This window comes from Chenopodium quinoa, unplaced genomic scaffold, assembly GCF_001683475.1.
Source record: "Chenopodium quinoa cultivar QQ74 unplaced genomic scaffold, ASM168347v1, whole genome shotgun sequence".
In the NCBI taxonomy this organism is placed as follows: domain Eukaryota; kingdom Viridiplantae; phylum Streptophyta; class Magnoliopsida; order Caryophyllales; family Amaranthaceae; genus Chenopodium; species Chenopodium quinoa.
The window spans coordinates 2,571,481-2,591,432 of record NW_018743389.1 but is presented as its reverse complement, the minus strand read 5'-3'; the positions used below and the strand labels follow the sequence as shown (position 1 = coordinate 2,591,432).

General features: G+C 39.7%; 1 protein-coding gene and 1 long non-coding RNA gene across 10 annotated transcripts; both read right to left on the bottom strand.

The window, feature by feature from the left end:
- Positions 1-307: 307 nt before the first annotated feature.
- On the bottom strand, positions 308-5,092 carry LOC110738421. Of its 8 annotated transcripts, none has more exons than XM_021918821.1 (6): positions 4,436-5,092; positions 3,829-4,335; positions 1,920-2,299; positions 1,625-1,723; positions 1,097-1,188; positions 308-756 (listed from the first exon to the last, which is right to left on the bottom strand). In XM_021918821.1, exons 3-6 carry the CDS (start codon positions 1,944-1,946, stop codon positions 339-341), a joined length of 636 nt encoding a protein of 211 aa, XP_021774513.1. In that variant the 5' UTR covers positions 1,947-2,299; positions 3,829-4,335; positions 4,436-5,092; the 3' UTR covers positions 308-338. The 8 variants fall into 8 exon arrangements, with proteins under 8 accessions (XP_021774513.1, XP_021774514.1, XP_021774515.1 ...); XM_021918822.1 differs by having other exon boundaries at positions 3,829-4,272; XM_021918823.1 differs by having other exon boundaries at positions 3,829-4,268.
- Positions 5,093-5,655: 563 nt separating this feature from the next.
- LOC110738292 lies at positions 5,656-9,123 on the bottom strand. Of its 2 annotated transcripts, XR_002514600.1 has the most exons (5): positions 8,447-9,123; positions 7,758-7,890; positions 7,549-7,662; positions 7,130-7,227; positions 5,656-6,726 (listed from the first exon to the last, which is right to left on the bottom strand). It is a non-coding gene; the product is annotated as an uncharacterized LOC110738292 (long non-coding RNA). The 2 variants fall into 2 exon arrangements; XR_002514599.1 differs by having other exon boundaries at positions 7,758-9,123.
- Between the last annotated feature and the right edge of the window lie 10,829 nt (positions 9,124-19,952).

Sequence of the window (19,952 nt, the reverse complement as noted above, 5' to 3'; positions counted from 1 at the left end):
GGTTTTGGAGTGAACCGGCGGCAAAAACATGTGATTTATGTTATAGATGGAAGACTTTTCCCACCGGTTTTGGGGTGAACCGGTGGCAAAACCATGACATTTCCCACCGGTTTACACATTGAACCGGTGCCAAAAGTCTCCAAAAAAAAATTTAAAAAAACTTTTAGCACCGGTTCTTTCCAAAATCGGTGCCAAAAGTGCCCCAAAAAATTAAAATTTTTTTCTTTTTTTTTTTGCATTTTTTTCACTTAAATTGTACCAAATACTTATATATAATCATAATATACATAAAACACATATATTTGCCTCAATAATTTGTAATATTACACTTTAAAAAACTAAAAAAAAATGGACATATAAACACTAACATATATATTTTCTTCAAAAATAGCCAACCATGATGCACTGCAATAGAAGACAGCAGCCCACCCTAACAGAAACAAAAAACAGAAATAGCCCAAACAGACACAGCCAGCAGGCTTCCAGCAGTAGGTTTCCAAACAGATGAGCATACCAAGCATAGCCAGCCACCCAACACCTGCAGCAACCAAATCCAGCACATGAACTGCACCAGAGCCTGCAACCAGATCCCAGTAGCCAGGAACAGCACAGCAACCAGAAACCAGAAACCCGAGCGTCTGTAAACCAGACCCTAGCAGACCTGAACTTAACAAAGCCAGAACCCAGCAAACCAAATCCAGCACCAGAACAGAGACTGCAGCAGAATCTGTACCAGAGTAAGACCTGCTACAGGACCTGCACGAGACAAACTACAGAACAGAGATTATTTCAATTCCAGCGTTTCAAAATAATTTTAATTGAAAGCAATCATAATAAAATTTCCAACTTCACTACAAATGTTAATTTACATCCCACTAAAAACTACTACCTTCACTATATGTACATAAAACATTTGGTAGTAACTATGAAGAGGGATAGAAAATATTTGAACTTTTTAAGGAGCAGACTGATTTAGGCCTCCTTATGTTACAATCAGTATATATCCCAGGAATGAGGTAATTTATACATAGAATCCACTTCTCAAATTAAAACCATGAATAACTTTGTATATTCTGTACTATAGTGTAATAATTACCTGCTGGCTGAGAGTGTGAGGAACTCTAACTCTCTTGGATCCATCAGCCATTCGTTTGCTAGTAAATGGCTTTCTGATGGAGCATTTTCAATCTGCAAGAATTTCAGCATGGAAACAGAAAATGTCAGGGTAGCATAATCAAATCCAAACAAGGAATAGAAATTTACTTGAAGTAATATCAAGGTAGCATAATCAAATCAAATCCATAATTTGTCATAGTCCAATAACCCACTGGCAAATGAACTGTCAATTCTAAATGAGTGAAAAAATGAAAAACCGAGCATAAATTCTTTGCATCAAACAGATGGTTCAGAACTTTCAGCTCTCCACATTCAGCCAATTACAGATAAAATTCCACTTTACCAATATCATTATCAGTTATCAATTATAAAAATAATGCCAAACCATATGTGATTCCATTTATCATGTAGTTGTCACGTTACTGGTTTAAATCACACTATCAACGCGACTACTAATTAAAGACAGATGTAATAAGTAGAAAAACACAAGGAGTGAGGAATCATATACCTTCTGTGAAGAAAGTGAGGGTTTAGCTATATTTGGAGGTGCATTTTCAAGCACAAGCTCTTGCTCAGCCTTTAATTTCGGAAAATTAGTTTCATGTGGCTGCAAATACGAAAACTACAACCAATTAGTTAATGGAAAAACAACACATACACTCCACACCTTCTAAAGTGGAAATTTTAAGCTTAATTCAAACACTAATTACACGATTCGACCCCTGATTTTATCATTCATTATATACCATAATCACTAATAACACTAATAAAAACTACTTATAAGATTGTTATAACAAAATTACCAAACAAACAGAGTGGATGAGCTTCATATAAACCAGAGATAGTTTGAAGACTATGATAGTTGTTAAACACGCTCTCGAGACTAGAATACTGAGCTGGCTAGAGCTCCTGTGAGAAGGCACCTGTGCCTAGCTGTGTCAACCAAGGAGCATGAGTAAGCAACCTCAGTAGCTGCTCCAGGTTCACATATCGGTTCACCTTTAAGACCCTTAAAGATTTACACCTAGCTACTAGTCTCTCAAGGGACGGAAAGCAGATTTCTGAATGAAGATTAGAGAAATTTAGAATTTCCAATGAAGTAAAGTTTTCAGGAAAGCAACTCAACCAACAGCCACTGCGGTCATCAATTCCATTTTCCTGAACGTCGAGCTCAACTAAGTTCCTGGAAAAATAAAAACGTTACAATTTGATTAAAATGAAGTTATCTCCACTATGCCATGCTAGCAGACAAGGTGAAGATTTATAATACAAATCAAAACTGAGGGAAAAATATATACATTAAAAAAAAAAAAAAAAAAAAAAAGGAAAAAAAAGCATGAAACTCTAAAAGCCAAACACCCTAGGCAACTAATATTTGCAACAATTCATCCACAAGAGTATAGGACTATGGAGTAGTCTTGTGGCCCTAGTCGATGCCGTAAACACAATAAAAGATGGAAAATATAGAGCACAAAGGCACTCAAATAAGGGACAACATGCCACATATTTGGTAATGTTATCAGGATTCAGGACTATTACTACAAAGTCCTCTAATGAGAAGCTGAAATAGCAAGATGTAAGACATTTTTCAATCAAGAATCAACAATCAAATGCTAACAAGAATAAATAGGAACATTAGGTTTTCACATGTCAGGAATTTTTCATTTGTGCTTTCTTGTAGAGTTTATACATAAACTAGGTGAAGTGCCAAAAGAGCACATAATGGAATTAGAGCTTCAAAAGAAATAAAAACCATAAAGTTGCCAGAGTTATGGTCCAAAGGAGAAGACATCAATCACATCATAATCATCAATGTATACTCAACTAATAACACACAAGCTTGAGTACCACAATGTTTGTTAACAGACTAAGATGGAAATTGTTCCTACTTTAATTGTAAATTTTCTTGTCATTTACACAAACCATTAGGCCTTGATTTGCGCTTCCATTTTCAGAAGCATGTGAAGACCAACCATTGCACTACAACGTAAATAAGTTATACATTATTACTTAATTAATTGGTTGCCATCAACTCGTTTTAAACGTGTATTGAGATATAGCCCCAAATACAAGCTTTAAAAGGCAACTATATAAAAGGCAAAATTATGAGCTACCGACAATACAATGAAAGATTATTAGGGAAATCCCGACGTATGTCCAAATTATATAGGGTGTATTAATTAACCACACAACATACTTTTAAGTTTTAACCCTAATTTGATATTTACTATGTAAGGTATGCTGAATTCTTGCTATTGGAGCAATATCAAAGATAAGATTAGCCCACAGAAAGGGCACTCAAATCCCAATTCTAAACAGTGTATACGTTGTCGAGAAATTGATCTTAATTTCATTCAATACTCATTACGTAAAGTTCACAAGCTATAGTTGATCATTAGAGGCATGAAACAAGCAAACATAAGCCACAAACAGTCACTAAGCTACAGAAGAAAGGGGGGGAATTTTTTCTGAAAATTGTATGGGGGTGGAGGAGAATGAGTAAGGAAGAAAGCTAAGCCCTTAATTTGATGGCCTGATAACATGTGGTTTTAATGGCTCTTGCTAACGATATTAATGAGGACAATGACATTAAAAGCGACAACTGATTATCACTAATTAAGGCAAATATCATATCAACCAATGTAGGGAAAAGAATTGAAAAGGATCCAAAACATCTTTAGCTCACCAATAATGTGCAATATCACCACTTACATCCTTAGTGCGCAATTCAATTGACTACGAGTGCTTCAAAGCTCATCTAACCCTCCCCTTCAACTCAGCTCTTCGCTGAAAACCATGAAGAACAAATACGATTCAGATACCAAACACAACACTTGATTCATCATATAAATTCAATCAATGTTGAGAAAAGAGACATACCATCAAGCTTGAACAACATAATTTCAATCAATTATGTTTCATCACACACTAACAGTTGTACCAGTACATCTCAAAGAAACAAAAACAAACAGCAATCACACACTAACACACATAGTACACAAGAAATCTTCAATAATAAAAAAATATCAAACAAAAAAGATCGAAGAAAAAGGGGGGAATTGACGATAAACCCTAGAAAAAGAAGGCCTTGCCGCCGTGATAAGGAGGCCGTTGTGGTGGAGGTAGAGCCGTGCGCGCTTCAATGACAAACCCTAGCTAACAAGTTGAGGAAGTCAATGTTTGTAATTTATGAGCTTCTTTGCATAATCCACCCAAAATCTCAAAGCAAACCACAAAGAACAGAAAATCCTAAATCAACGACTAACCCTAGATTGCGAAGCTATTCAATAGACTAGGAAGACCAAGAAATATTTCTTACCTCGAAGCTGCTACAATGGAGTTGGAAAGCTCGAAATGCGCTTCAATGGAGGTCAGAAAGCTCGACAGTATGTGCTTCAATGGAGGAGATAGCTATATATGGAGAGAAAGAGAGGAGTTGCGCGGCAATGGAGGTGAGAAAGCCCAGAATGCGCTTCAATGGAGGACAACCTATGCGTGAAGGAGAGCCATGGTGAGGGCAGGCGAGAACGAGAGAAGGAAGATTAATTGAAGGGGAAGCAGGGAATGAAATAAACGTACTGAAGGAAGAAGAAGAGTATTTCACGATTATAATTAAGGTGGTTTTTTTTTTTTTTTTTTTTTATTTGCGTACCGGTTCGAACCGTTTGTGAAAATACTTTTCCCACTGGTTTGGGTTGAACCGGTGGCATATCCCTTTACCTTTTTTTTTTTTTTTATTTTTTAACTTTGCCCGGTTTTTAAAAACCGGTGGGAAAAGGAGGGTGCCTTTTCAATTTTTCTACTAGTGTTGCCACGGGAAAAATAAGTTCAATACTAATCTTGATATGACAACAAATATTATGCCATTGGAAAAATGAAGCTCGTGGCTAATTGAAACTAGTGCCACGGTTAAATTTTTTTCCTGTAGCAAATAAACACTTTTGCACACGTAATTATGTTCCCGTGGCAAATGGACATTGTTGCCACAACAAATATTTTTCTCGTGGCAAACAAACACTTGTGTCATGGGTATTTTTTTATTTTTAACTGTGACAGTCATTCTAACACTTTGCCACATTAAAATTTATTTCCGTGGCAATATGTTAAAACAAACGAATCGTATTTCTTGTAAGGAAAATAAACTTAGACTAATGTTATCAATCTTTTAGTTTTAACCATGAGATACAAACTATGTAAAAAAAATTTATTTATAAATTCTTACAAGTAAAATTGGTGGGAATTTGATTATGCACCATTATAAGTTTATAATCGTATGACATTTACCCAAATAAAATTCAAATTAATTCATTTTAAAAATAACGTATCTTATAATTATTAATATTAAAAAAAGACCTTAGCGTAAAATAGCCTGCAAAAGCAAGGTTTTTTTGGTAATTTATAATTATTAATTTTGGATTTTTTTTATTTTTTTTGGCATTTTTCTAGTTTAGTTTATAATACATATAGATAAAAGAAACTATTCTCAAATGAACTTCTATAAATTGCGCTAAGCCGGTAATCAATAATTATTTAGGGGCGCAACATGTTTTCCTAAAAGATTGTACATGAGCCAAATGGCTAATAACAGTTCCTATTATAAAATTTTACTGCAGTACTTCGTATATATTTCTTAAAATAGCAAATAAAAAGGATTTTAAAATCAAAAAGGTTTTGAGCACCACCAGCTTTCTCCGGAGAATAATTGCTCCAAGAAAGCCGGATAAAAGGTCCATGTTTTATTTCTTACATGACATACTTGCATTTCTCTCTGAGAAAATATCTCTCTCTTTTTTTTTTTTTTGGCAAACGAGGTACAGGTACCAAAAACAAGAAAGCAACAAACCAACTAAAAAAATTTAGAAAGCTACGACACCAGCAGGACACTAAGTGGGAACCAATCGTGGAATAGCCATCCTTGGATATCCTCCTTTAGGATCCTAGCTAGTTCTAAAGGAACATCTAACAATGAACTAAAATTATTTGATTGAGCTACACCAATGTTAGCAGGCTAGTCCGCTGCACGATTGCCTTCACGATAGACATGGAGTATCTGGACTTCCCATTCTTCCTTTTGTATCAAATCTTTACAGAAATTGATTAAGTGGGCACATTCACCCGCATCATCTTGCTCGTTTAATTTGATAGAACTTCTTAAGCGCAAGAATTTCAACTCATTCATCCGCATCATTCACCTGGCTAAGATCAGACCCTTCTTAAGCGCCAGAATTTCAGCTCGAAAGGCTGAGCAACACCCAAAGTTGGCAGAACACCCAAAATTAACTTGTCTCATCTATGATAATATCCCCTCACCCAGCTAGCCCAAGAGGGCCCTTTGCTGCTCCATCTGTGTTAAGCATGCACCACCAGCCTACTGGCTCAAGGGAATGGGATTGGCTCTGACTGCAATGCCTTCTGCCGAAGCTTGATCTGTCCTTTGCTATGAACTGAAATAAAACCAGTAGCAATTGCAGCAGATGGAAGGCGCCCAACATACTCAATGTCGTCAGCACTTCCTCTGTCGAAAGATTTCATTGTTGGACATAGACTGTGCAATATAGCTGTAAGCGCCCATGTTCATTGGCTCTTCCTGACACCAGACTACCTCAGCATCTGCAGCAAATATTCCCAGTCAAAATTCCATTTTTTTTAATATATAAAATTCCAAGTCAAAATTCTGATGCAACCAAAATTCTTGTTACATGATACTAGCAATCCGTTTATTAAGGAAAGTCTTGGTGTGTTCAGGAAACAAACAATTCTGTATGTATCTTGTTTCCTAGTCTTGTATTATTAGGATTCTAGTGCTTTACTTACTCCCCAAGGCTTTGCGCTTACATATAATGTAACACATTTGCACAAGTTAAACTAAATTGATTATATGCAGCATGAAGTAGAATGTGGAATGCTTAAATGCCTGAAACTACACATCTCCAATGCCATCCTTCACCAGAAAACCCCTCATTTTGAGTAAACTTACTATAACAAATGTAACCAGACCAATTTAATAACTTACTTGGATATCGATTCAACTCTCAATGGACAAGGTCATATGGGAAAGGGCAAAGCTGCTCCACTCCATAGATGGCAATATCGCTGCTATTTTGTTTCTTCCTGTGTTGATCAAGTTCATAATAAACCCACATGATTTCAGAGCGGGGAACAATGACTTCACCAGAACATCAACATAATTGATAAACTTCAGAACACATGCTAGTGTTGCATAAATTAACACAGCATTTTTAGGTCAAACACTGGCCCATGACAAAAAACAAATAAAGCAAACATAGCTACAACTTTCTTTTATTGTCAGCTAATTTTGTTGTCTACTTATCTGGAAAAGACTGCACTAACAAAGTTCCTAAATCCTCATTGATAAAGCAAAACCAAAAAGATATGATGCTATAATGTTGACCACATGGAAAAAATACTTACTTTCCCAGAGCATAAAATCAAACGCATAATGCTCTCCTAACAATCTGAGTGCATTTTCTGATCCTTAGCGAGCCGCTTGAATCAGGTACCTTGTTTATCAAAACCATGATGACCCTGAATATCATTAAATTCGGAAAAGATATGAGCAAATAGAGCTATGAAGATCTTTTAAAACGTTTCAAATTGCAAGAGCCGATAAATGCACTCACTTGACGATGCAAAACATGAATGTAGTTAGCAGGGGTGGTTAATTACATTGACAACCTGCCAATTGCATTCCTGGATCTGCTTCTGTTGTGTGGGTTCCGTCTCGGGTATGACATAGGGGTTGTCATCACTGATCTGAAAGGAGAACCCTATGTCAGGTTCATCTGGCTCACCAGAAATTCAAATCACAAAGCTAAAATCTTCCTAAGCCATATTCAATTTACTTAGCTTCGCCTCTCATTAGAATCATGCAACTTTTGGAACTTGAGTTGCACCTCCAATTATAATCAAAACTGAAAAATTAAAATGAACTAAGGAAAGGCACATGGGGCAGCAACAACAGCATCATCTAGACATCAAGAATGGTAGAATAAAATGTAACACTAGCCAGATACATTTAACACACATTACAAGCCGTACGGTTGTCACCGTTACTGAAAGTATCTATTCTGTTAGATACACACCTATACCCAAAGACATAAAATAGAAAAGATTCATAGATAACAATAATTGAATGCCTTTGATAAAAAAAATAAAAATAAAAAAAAAAAAATAATAAAATAACAAAAAAAAAATTAACAAAAAAAAATAATAAAAAAAACAAAATCAATGCAACACGTGTGCTATAATGATGTTCCCTGTAACGACGAGCATGAGATGTAAGAACTTGAGAAAGAACTTGAAAATTTACCTGAAATTAGAGTTACAAAAAAAAGGTATGTTTTGAACTAAGGATGATTTAAGTAGTCTTTCCATTTATGTCAATAGTTCTTGTCATTGATTTGTTATTTTGTATCAGGAAAACATAAGAAATCTGAGAGCAGGGAACAAAAAAAGCAACTTCATTCCACCAATGTCAGTGGCGAGTTTCTAAAGACGAACAAGAAAACACAAGAAGTTATGGCCATGTACTTTTCTCCTTTAAATTTTTTATTTGTGTAGCTTTGGTTAGGGAGGGCAGTGTGCAGTCAATATATAGGGTGATGTTTTTTAGCATGCTAGGAGGATGTAGTACAGGGAGGGGGCATGCATAGAGGGGTACATGTGTAGGGAGGGGGTGCAAGGGATGAGTGCAGTAGGTGCAGGCAGGGGGTGTAGGGAAGTGGGGGAAAGTGCAGGCAGGGATGTAGGGGATGGGTAGGGGCAGAGAGGTAGGGGTAGGTTTAGGGGCTGGGAAACGGGCTGTAAAAGAGGGATGCAGTGCAGGGAGGGGGTATAAGAGATGGGAGAAGGATTGTACAGGGTGGGGCTAGGGAGGTAGGGGGCAGGATGGGGGTGCAGGCCTGCAGGGGTCGTACGCATTTAGACAAATATAGCCATAAATAGATGTATGTGTACGGAAACTAAATCAACACCTTAAAATTGGCATGTAAGATATTTTTCTCTTCCTCTATGGCATTAATTTTCACATCAACTGTCATTTGAACAAATGGAGTTAATGTTATGCCCAAATTTTCATCTCGGGTTCACTTGTTCGCAGGTTGCCAGGTTGCTAAGTTGCTAGGTTTTAGGTTCCAGGTTGTTATGAAATCAGTTACTCGGTTCCAGATATTAAACGAAGTCAAGCAGAGGTCTTTCTAAGGAATATTCCAAAGGTATCTTTGTTTGAACAAGTCAAGAGAGCTGCCAAGAATATCGGACCCACAAAGCACCAGTATGCCGTTAGAGAAGACCAATTCAAACTACAATAGATAAGTCTTCAAGGGTAAAGGTGAGGAAGTAGGAACTACCTCAACCCACTAGCCTAGGATTCCAAGGAATCCAGAATGAAGCCGTTGAAGTCTTTGAAGTTGTTTCTTATGCTATAAATAGGAAAAAAATCATGGTATCAAGCATCACAAAATATCCAGCCTTATTATTGATAGCAATTAAGTATTAGCAATCCTAAACATCGTTACTATCATATTGTAAACATAAATTGTATCCGTTTCAACCTGTCAACCTAATGGATTGGTGGACTCATTGCCACCCGCAGTTTTTACCCTTGTTCCTTGGGTTTTCTACGTCATCATCTCGTGTCTCTTCTCCCCTTTCCCTTTGCTCATTTATTACATTCCCCTTTATCTTATTTCCTTGAACCAACATAGTCATTCTCATTCAAATTAATCTAGCTGTTATTATTTTGAACCTAGATTTTAACCTAAACAGTTTGGCGCCGTTTGTGGGGACCAGTTAGATCTTCCTAATCATTTCATCCGACTTGTCACCCATCATGGTTGACACTCCCATTCAAGATCCTAACATGGCCGAAATCGTTGAGCAATTACGGGAAACTCGAGAAGAATTAAAAGCTATCCGGGAACGAAACCTGGGGCTCTAGACAGAATCTCAATCTCATTAGGCATCCTTGGAGAAGCCGAACAAGGAGCTTGAATCTGTTAAGAGCAACAAGAAAAGAAGATTCAAAACCAACGACATTCTCCAGCTCTCCTTGATCTCATCCGATGAATTTAAAGGGGAAACAAACGATCCTCATAAGAAGAATAGGGAGTCTGGCGAAGACCCCGATCCTATGGCCAAAAAGGTGGCTATTATTGAAGCTCAAAATCGAAAAATGATGAAGCTCTTGACCCGGCTACCAGGTGGGCCAAAACCTGTGGCCTATGAATCTCGTGATGGGTTTGCTGAATCTCCCATTGTGGATGAATTGCTAAAGTCAGAATTCCCACAAAGCTGAATATCCCATCCTTCCCTAAGCTGTACGATGGAACCACTGACCCCCAAGATCATGTGGCCCATTACAAGCAAAAGATGTGGAAGCTATCCATTCCATGCGAGCTTATTGAACCCTCCATGTACAAGTCCTTCGGCGCTACTTTATCAAGCCTAAACTCCAATGGCTGATCAACTTGAAGTTTGGATCTATCAGTAGCTTCTCTAGTTTGGTGAACAAGTTCTATCAGCCATTCGCTACCAGCAGAGAGTTTGAGAAGCAGAGCAGTGTCCTGTACCGAGTCGTCCAGAAGCAGAATTAAACGACCAGGCAATATTGGGACAGGTTCAATAGAGAGATGGTCAACATCAAGAATTGCGATCATTCAACTGCCACAGAAGCCTTCCGTAAGGGACTCATTACCGTTCCAGGTTGTATTATGAGTTGACCAGATATCCCTGTGCCTCTTTTGAAGAAGTTAGAACCAGGGCAATGGCCGAAGTTCGTGTAGAAGAGGACGAGCAATCAAGAAAGCTGATCGAGAAAAGGCCAGTTAGGTATTTTGGAAATCAGTATTCTAGACCTAGGCAGAATAACTGGCATAATAATCCGAGGCGTAGCAATGTGAGCAGCGTGTCAGATTCAAGAATAGGTGAAGCTTCCAGCAAGCAGGACCGAGAAGATCATCATGCCATCGATTCATATGGTTTCGATACCGATATAGCAGGGGTCGTCAATGCTCTAAAGGAAATCGGGCAACCTGTGAGGTGGCCTAGAAAGAGCGATAAGCCGGACCACCAAAAAGATAAATCTAGGTGGTGTGAATACCATGGAGATCATGGGAATAGGACCGATGAGTGCAACGTTCTGAAAAAGAGGTAACCTGGCTGCTTAAAAAGGGTTACTTGAAAGATCTCCTAGGCAAGAAAGGAAAGGGACCTGAAGTAAAGAGAGAAGTCCTGCCAGTTTCACTAGCTTTGCCTCCGCCTAGCGTGGTGATCAGCGTTATATCAGGAGGATCTAGCATAAGTGGAATGCCTTATTCCAGCGCGAAGAATATAGCAAGGGTTGGTACATCAACTTCCAGCATTCCCCAAACCTATCCCAGCAGAGAAGAGAAAGCTTTAGATGAAATGAAGATAGTGTTTGATGAAAGCAGATTCAATGAGCCAAAGCATCATGATTGTCAGGTTATTTCCCTCTATGTTGGTCATTGCAAGATGAAAAGGGTGCTGGTAGACAATGGAAGCTCGACAAACATAATATTTAGAGGCGCCTTTAATCAACCCGAATTCAGGGAGTCAGATATCACTAAAAAGTCTACAGTCCTCGTCGGGTTCAATGGAGAACGCATGAATACCTTGGGGGAAATCCAGTTGCCCACCTTGTTAAAAGGCGTCAATATGATGCATAGATTCGATGTGGTAGATTGCCAGACCGCCTATAATGTGATAGTGGGAACTCTGTGGATCCATAAAATGAAGGCTATCTCGTCAACCTACCATCAGCTGCTGAAATTTCCAAGTCCAAGGGGAGTAGCTGTAGGGTTTCGTAGTGACCCACACTACGCGGAAAGAAACCCGCCAAGATCCGCCCCCATAATAAATGCAATTAACAAGCAAAACATAATTAAACGCAACAAAGGATAAAAGATTATACCTTTGACGCGTGCTTCGCTCAACAATGAGCTCTTACTTGAACCCCGAAAATACGAGGTCTCCAACGGGATCGTACCCTCGAACCCGACCCGAGCGTCCTAAGTCTCGAAGGTTAGTCGAGACCCGGACAAAAAAAACTATGAGTTTTACGAATCAAGGTTTACTCAAATCAATAGTTGCCTTTTAATTCCACTCAAGACTGTTCTTTCTCAAATACCCAAACTTTGGTATTTATAGGGAAATGAACCCTTGATCTTCATTTCCCAACCAATGTGGGAGAATGAATAATTTTGATAATTAATTTAATTCCAAAATAAATTAATAATCAAATCAATCACAATGCAACAAGTGTCAAGGGGAGAAAGAGGGTTAAGTGAGGACCAAGAGAGGTGGGTGGGGACCATTGCGTTGCTCCCCAAGGCTTTGCCCAAGCCTTGGTCCCCACCCTCACAAAACCGGCATAGGGGCTGCTGGGCTGGCATCCAGCTAGCACTGCTAGCTAGCCCAGCCAGCCAGCACAAGGCAGTAAGCATCTGCCCAGCCAGCTCCACGCACGCTGCGTGCTGCTGCTTGCTAGGCGCTGGGCGCTGCTAACAAGCGTTGTTGGCTGCCTGGCTCTTGCACGCACACGCACACCCAGGCCCTCGCACTCCCAGCATGCATGCTGCTAGCGAGCCACGCATGCTGGGCATCGCCTTGCCAGCCACACGAACAAGCATGCGAAGCTTGGTGCTGTGATGCTGCGATGGCTTGTATACACACGCACTGAGCGAGGCTCGTGCTGCTGCAGCGATGCCCTCCACGCACACGCACACACGCACTGGCCTAGCCATGCGATAGTGTTATGCTTGTGCGAGGGGCCTGCGATGGTTCCTAGCACCCAGGCACGCATGCTGCGGTGCAGTGCCATGCGAAGGCACGCATATGCGTAGCCATGCTGCTGCGATGGTGCGATAGGCTAAGGCACAAGCGCACGCACAAGCCTAGCCATGCGATGGTGCTATGCTTGTGCTGCGATGGGTTGCGATAGTGCCTAGGCTTGCGTCTAGCCATGCTAGTTGCATGTTAGCTCGAGTTAGCCTAGCGTTCACATGGCTAGGCCACTGTGATACTACGGCTACGCTCGAACTTGTTGCTTGTGATTTTGCGATGCTCGGTTTCGACGCCCTAGGCTCGATATCCGACGTCTGTATTCGTAAAACTCCGTCGACTCATTAAATCCTTCGGATTAATTCGTCGTCTCGAATCGGTTGTTCGATTGGGTTCGACCCGAAGGGTTCAGTTAAGATTAAGCTGTAATATTAATTATACCTTAATATTACTGATCGGAAGCGGCCTCCACCTAGGCATTCCGATCACTTGACCTTACTGAAGAATTAGCTCTGTAATAATTCTTAACCCTCTATCGGAATAATACACTTGTTGGAAGGACACCATTCCTTTCAGTAGCAATAGTCGAAGGAGATAGAAATCAAGTCAGAGAATGTTACCAGATCGCTATGAACCCCAATGGGCCCTGAATCTAGCAATTACAGCAAAATCCAGCGCCAGGACGCCCAGATGAGCTTCAATTAGATGAAGTGGTGCTGGGTGAATCCAAGCCAAATCAAATAGCCAAGATTGGAGCAGCATTACTTGCAGGCCAAAAAGAAGCCATCGTAAAGTGCTTGAGGGAGAATTCATATTGTTTTGCTTGGTCTCATCAAGACATGAAAGGAATCAGCCCGAAAGTTATAACTTACAAGCTCAATGTAGATCCCAGCATGAAGCTGGTGAAGCGGAAGAGAAGAAAATTTGCACCTGAGCGTAACCAGATTATAAACGAAGAAGTTTAGAAGCTGCTAGATACCGGGAAGATAAGGGAAGTCAAGTCTGTAGATTGGCTAGCTAATGTGGTCATCGTCAGCAAAAAGAACGGAACCTAGAGAGTCTGCATCAACTTCACGATCTGAATAAAGCTTTCCCCAAGGACCCATTCCCCTTGCATCATATAGATTCAATGGTAGATGCTACATCCGGGCACGAGTTGCTCACATTCATGGATGCGTATTCAGGTTATAACCAGATCATCCAGATGATCAAGAGAAGACCGCCTTCATGACAGATAAAGGAATCTACTGCTACAAAGTAATGCCGTTCGGATTAAAGAATGTCGGTACTACCAATCACAGGCTAGTTAAAAAGATGTTCATAGACCAACCGGGGGACACCATGGAAGTTTATATCGACGGCATGTTGGTAAAGTCAAAGAAAGCAGCTGACCATGTGGAGCACCTGAACGAAGCATTCGGTGTGCTGAGGAAATATGAGATGAGGCTGAACCCATCTAAATGCTCATTTGGAGTATTTGCAGGTAAGTTCCTAGGCTACGTAGTCACTCAACGAGGAATCAAGGGTAGCCCAGATCAGGTACGTGCCATTATTAATCTCCAATCACCTGGAAATCTAAAAGAAGTTAAAAAACTAACAGGTAGAATAGCCGAATTAAATAGATTTATTTCGAGGTCATCAGATAAATGTCATTTGTTTTACAACGTTTTAAGGAAAAACAAAGGTTTTCATTGGACTGATGACCACGAAAAGGCCCTACAGGACCTAAAACTTTATTTAATGTCGCCTCCCTTATTATCCAAACCTGCTGAAGGAGAGTCTTTGCAGCTTTACATAGCAGTCAACACACAAGCTGTAAGTGCTGTCCTGGGAAGGGAAGCTGAAAGCCAACAGTTACCTGTCTATTATGTTAGCAAAACTCTCCTTAGTGCTGAAACAAAATACTCATCACTTAAAAAGCCGGTATTAGCACCAATAGTAGCTTGGAGAAAACTATGCCATTACTTTGAAACTCACCCAGTAGTGGTGAAGACTAACTATCCTATCAAGGTTGTGCTACGCATACAAGAATTGACAGGTCGAATGAGCAAATGGGCAATCGAGCTAAGTGGATTCCAAATCAAGTATGAACCTAGAACAACTATAAAGTCGCAAGCTCTGGCTGACTTTGTGGCTGACTTTAGACCTGACCTAGAGCAACAAGCAGCCTAAGAAGTGAAGCAGATTGATTAAATCGCGAGGAAAGGACCCTAGACCTTATACGTCGATGGGTTATCCAATTTCCGAGGTGCAGGTCCAGGTGTATTGCTGAAGTCGCCACAGGGGGATATGATGGTACAATCTATCTGTTGTAATTTCAAAGCTACTAACAATGAAGTAGAATATGAGGCTTTGATTGCAGGAATGAACCTAGCAAAGGATCTAGGAACTTCTAAATTGCAGGTGTTCTGTGACTCTCTCTTGGTAGCAAGCCAAATGAACGGTGAGTTCGCAGCTAAAGATTCCAAGATGATCTTATACCTAGACTTTGCCAAATCTCTAGCAACCATGTTCGCTACTTTTTCCATTAATCAAATACCTAGAGACCAGAACACGCAAGCACATGCCCTAGCCAACCTAGGATCAGCCTTAAGAAAATCCAAGTTCTCATCCATCCCCCTAATCCACTAATTAGCACCCGCCATCAGCAAAGATAACCAAACATCAAAGCCTATCAACCCAGGTCCGGCCAAGCCAGAACCTAATAGCTTGGTATTGGGATTTGAAACAACATTGGTGGAGGATGAAAAATCAAGGGATCATTTCCCTATAAATACCAAGCTTGGTATTGGGATTTGAAACAACCTTGAGTGGAATTAAAAAGGCAACTCTAGAAAAGAGTAAACCTTTGATTCGTAAAACTCATAGTTATTTTGTCCGGGTCTTGACTAACCTTCAAGACTTAGACGCTCTGGTCGGGTCGAGGGTACGATCCGTCGGAGATCTCGTCTTTTCGGGATTTTGAAGTAAGAGCTCTTTGGGAGCGAAGCACGCGTCAAAGGTATAATTCTTGTCCTTAATCTTGTTTGATTAAGTTTATTATGCTTGTTTAATTGCTTTAATTAAGGGCGGGTCTTGGTGGGTTTCCTTCCGCGTAGTGTCGGGTCACTACGAAACCCTACAGCGGTATCGGAGCCACGCTCCTTTTAATTTTTGCGATTATTGTTTAATTAAGGTGTTTTAAAGAATTTATTTTTCTGGTTCATGTTCATCTAATTAGATTAGATGCTCGTTTTAATTAATTTTTAAAACTCGATTTTATTATCGATTTGGCTGTCGAACCTAGATTTTGGCTCAAAAATAGTGATTTTTGGGTGGAATCGACATTCTGGAACTGTTTTAACCCTTTTAGGATTGTCCAGAAGCCAAATTCGAACCAAAAACCCATTTTATCTGGGGTTTTTCGTTTTTCAACGAAAGTTTTAATTCTTTTTAAGCCTTGATTAATGCAAGCATTACAAGGTTAGATTAAATGCACATTTGCATCACTAATCTACTGGTTTTAAAATATCCTTGAGCATAATAATGGAGTGTTTATTAGTGCTTAAGTTGATATACCAAGTAATCACATAAACTTGTTTTCACAATCTTGCAAATAAATTGCAATAAGGTGTGAAAAACTTGTTGTGATTGTGTATTTTGAGTTCCCAAGTAATGTTAAAGTTCTAATCTTTAAGTGTTTAAATGATTGGAACCCTAACCTTAAATTCCATGTTGAACAAAGTTTGGATTTTTTCATATTTTGGTTGATTAAAATCCATTATGTTCAATTACTTGTGAGTAAAATTTGATTAATCTTCATATTGGAAGATGTAATCTTGGTATTTTACACAAGTATGCAAGTTGGAAAATTTTATCATTGGATGATTAATTAATTTTTCCAACTTCCCTTTTGTCAAATCCATTATTAATTTGCATATTGACAAGATTAATTTTGGACATAGCTCATTTTATTTTAAGCATAATGTTTGACCTAATTTTGTTCAAAATTGTAATTTTGGATAAATTTAGGCTTGTGCACCAATTAAAATAAAATTTGTTTAAGTTAGACTTAATGGTTGTCTTATTTTATTTTATTTTCCCTAAAATTAATTCTAAAATATAATTTGGAATTAATTCATGTCACACGTAAATCGGGATCAAAATCCCGAGTCATAGCATGCAAATCAAGGCCACACACCCAAGTGCCACCAAGGCTAGCCGGGCTGCCTAGCAGCCCACATGTGGCTGCCTATGGTGCGCACAAGGGCAAGGCTTGATGCTGCTATGCGCTGTGTGTGTGTGGCTGGGATGCATGGCAGGGGTGCGTGGGGTGGCTGGGCTGGCTTGCGAAGCAAGCTGCTGGGCAGCAGGGCAGCAAGCATCAGCCAGCGCACCACGAGCATCATGATGCGCCTGCCCAGCAGGCCAGATGCTCGCAGGCACCAGCGTGCTAGCAAGCATGCGAAGCATGCTGCCTGGCAGCTGGGGCTTGAGGCGCTGCTTGCTAGGCACAGCAGGCCTCAACCACGCACCATGGCGCCATGCCATGGGCTGCCTAGCAGCCATGGTGCGCACCCACCAAGGGCTTTGTTGGGTGATTTTGCTTAACATTGAGCTATGATTTTGCGTTTTTTCCCGTGTTAATAATTTTAATTATTTATTTTAACGAGGCTAAAAACCTCGATATTGATTTCGCAAAATTTTGACAAATTATGGGTTATGTCGACTTAATTAATCGGATTAATTAAGTACGGATGCGGAATTTAGTGGGAGCTTAATTGAATGCGTTGGCATTTTGCGTTTAGAAATAATGAATTAAACCACTTTGACTAGTTTTAATTAGGCGCGTTAATAGGATTAACGACCTAAGTTAGTTACTAGTTTTGCGTGTTTAATTATGTATTTCGTAAAATTGCATGGGCCGTTCACAAATAGTGAACGGGTGAATGAAAAATTGCTTTCAAAATAGGTTGTTTGACAAATGGCAACTAGCGGGGCCCGACTAGGATAGAAAATACGGACTGCGTTCCGTTATGTATTTTTGTAAATCTAAATACGGTCTGCGAACCGTTAAGTATTTTTGTACTATTTAGATTAATCTTAGTCGTTCTAGCTAGCTTCTTTTATTTCATTTTGGCCAAGAAGTCTCAAGACGGCGTTTCGAGGAAGCCGAGCCAAGATGAAGACCCATGGAAATTGAAGATTTCAAGGGGTCATGCTAGTTGCCAAATGCATCTATTTTTATGCCTTATATATGGTTATTATATATATGTTTGCTAGATGCATGTCTAGGATTTCTATGATGTTGCGATGATTAGTTAAGTTCACTTAAATCAACCAACATAGAAACACTAGGTCCCTTAATAATATTGAGCTAAAATTTTCCATTCCAAGGACAACACTTACCGAACTAATGCGCGTACGTGATGGATTACGCCAAAGCGAGGCATCACTACTTCCCTAGGAACGTAAGGTATACTAGGTATACAAGTTATCTTGGTTAAGCTCAACGATATCAGTAAGGAGTCCTTAGATGTCGTGGCAAAAGAGATAAAATGTCAAGTATGCATTGGATGCGACATTTTATCAAACCGAGAGTAGCTTGGAGCTATTAGCCATTGAATTGCTTACCTTAAGATATTTAATGGTTAAGACAAGCCAAAGCATGCTTATCCATTTCTTGATCTTTGGGATCTCGGAATCATTTTATTCTCGCCCATAAGGGACAATCTTAAAATGCGTGGATAAAATTTTCAATAAGTGTGAATAAATGCATGAACGCTTTAAATTTCAACTTATTGATGTATGAATGGTTTTTCACTTCAAATTCTTTCAATTGTAGAAATCATGTCTGCAAGTAACTCAAACAACAACCAATTCTCTTTGCGCTCAATTCTCGACAAGGAGAAGTTGAGCGGGCCAAACTTTCTTGATTGGCAAACAAATCTCCGCATTGTGCTAATGCAGGAGCAAAAGGAATACGTCCTTGATGAGGAAATGTCCGACGCTCCCAATGAGGAGGTCACTCAGGAAGCCCTTAACCGATGGCATAGTGCCAATCGGGATGTCAAATGCATCATGTTGGCCACAATGTCTCCGGACCTTCAAAAGACTTTCTTTGAAAAGGAGACAGCTTTTGAGATCATTTCTGAGCTTCAGAATATGTTCCAAGAGCAGGCCCGAACTGAAAGGTTCGAAACCCACAGGCAGATCCTTGAGAGCAAGCTCAAGAAAGGAGAGACAGTTAGCCCGCATGTTCTCAAAATGATTGGATTATTTGAAAACATGGAAAGGCTCGATGTTGGGTATTCAACTGAAATGGCAATTGACATCATTCTCCACTCCCTTCATAAAGGCTATGATCAGTTCAAGATGAACTATAACATGCATAGTATGGAGAAAACCCTCACCGAGCTTCATGGTATGTTGAAGCAAGCCGAGCAAACCCTCAAGGATGAGGGCAAGCATGACATGCTCATGGTGAGGAAGGGCAAGCCGTTCAAACGTGCGGGCAAAAAGAAGAGCTTTAAAGGGGAAAAGAAGAAATTCCCGCCTAAGTCAAAGTTTGCCAAGGGCAACAAGGACAAGAAGGCAGCTTCTTCTAAGTCAGATTCCGAATGCTTCTTCATCAGGTATTTTCGTTATAGAATTAAACTTCGCTAGCTAAACATCATGGGTATTAGATACCGGATGTGGATCACACCTTTGTTCCAATGCTCAGGGACTAAGGATAAGTAGGAGGCTAGAGAAGGGAGAGGTCGAGCTTCGGGTCGGCAACGGAGCAAGGATGTCTGCCGTCTCTGTTGGAACTCTCAGTTTGTCTTTGCCCACTGGGCTTGTTCTGGAACTTGAAAATTGTTATCATGTTCCTAGAGTGACCAAAAACATTATTTCAATATCGGCGTTGGACGCCAAAGGATTCCAATTTCGAATCAAAAACAATAGTTTTTTTTATATATTTTGATAATGTTTTATATGGAAAGGCACATTCAGAAAATGGTCTTTATGTGCTGTCACTAGACAAACAGGTCTAT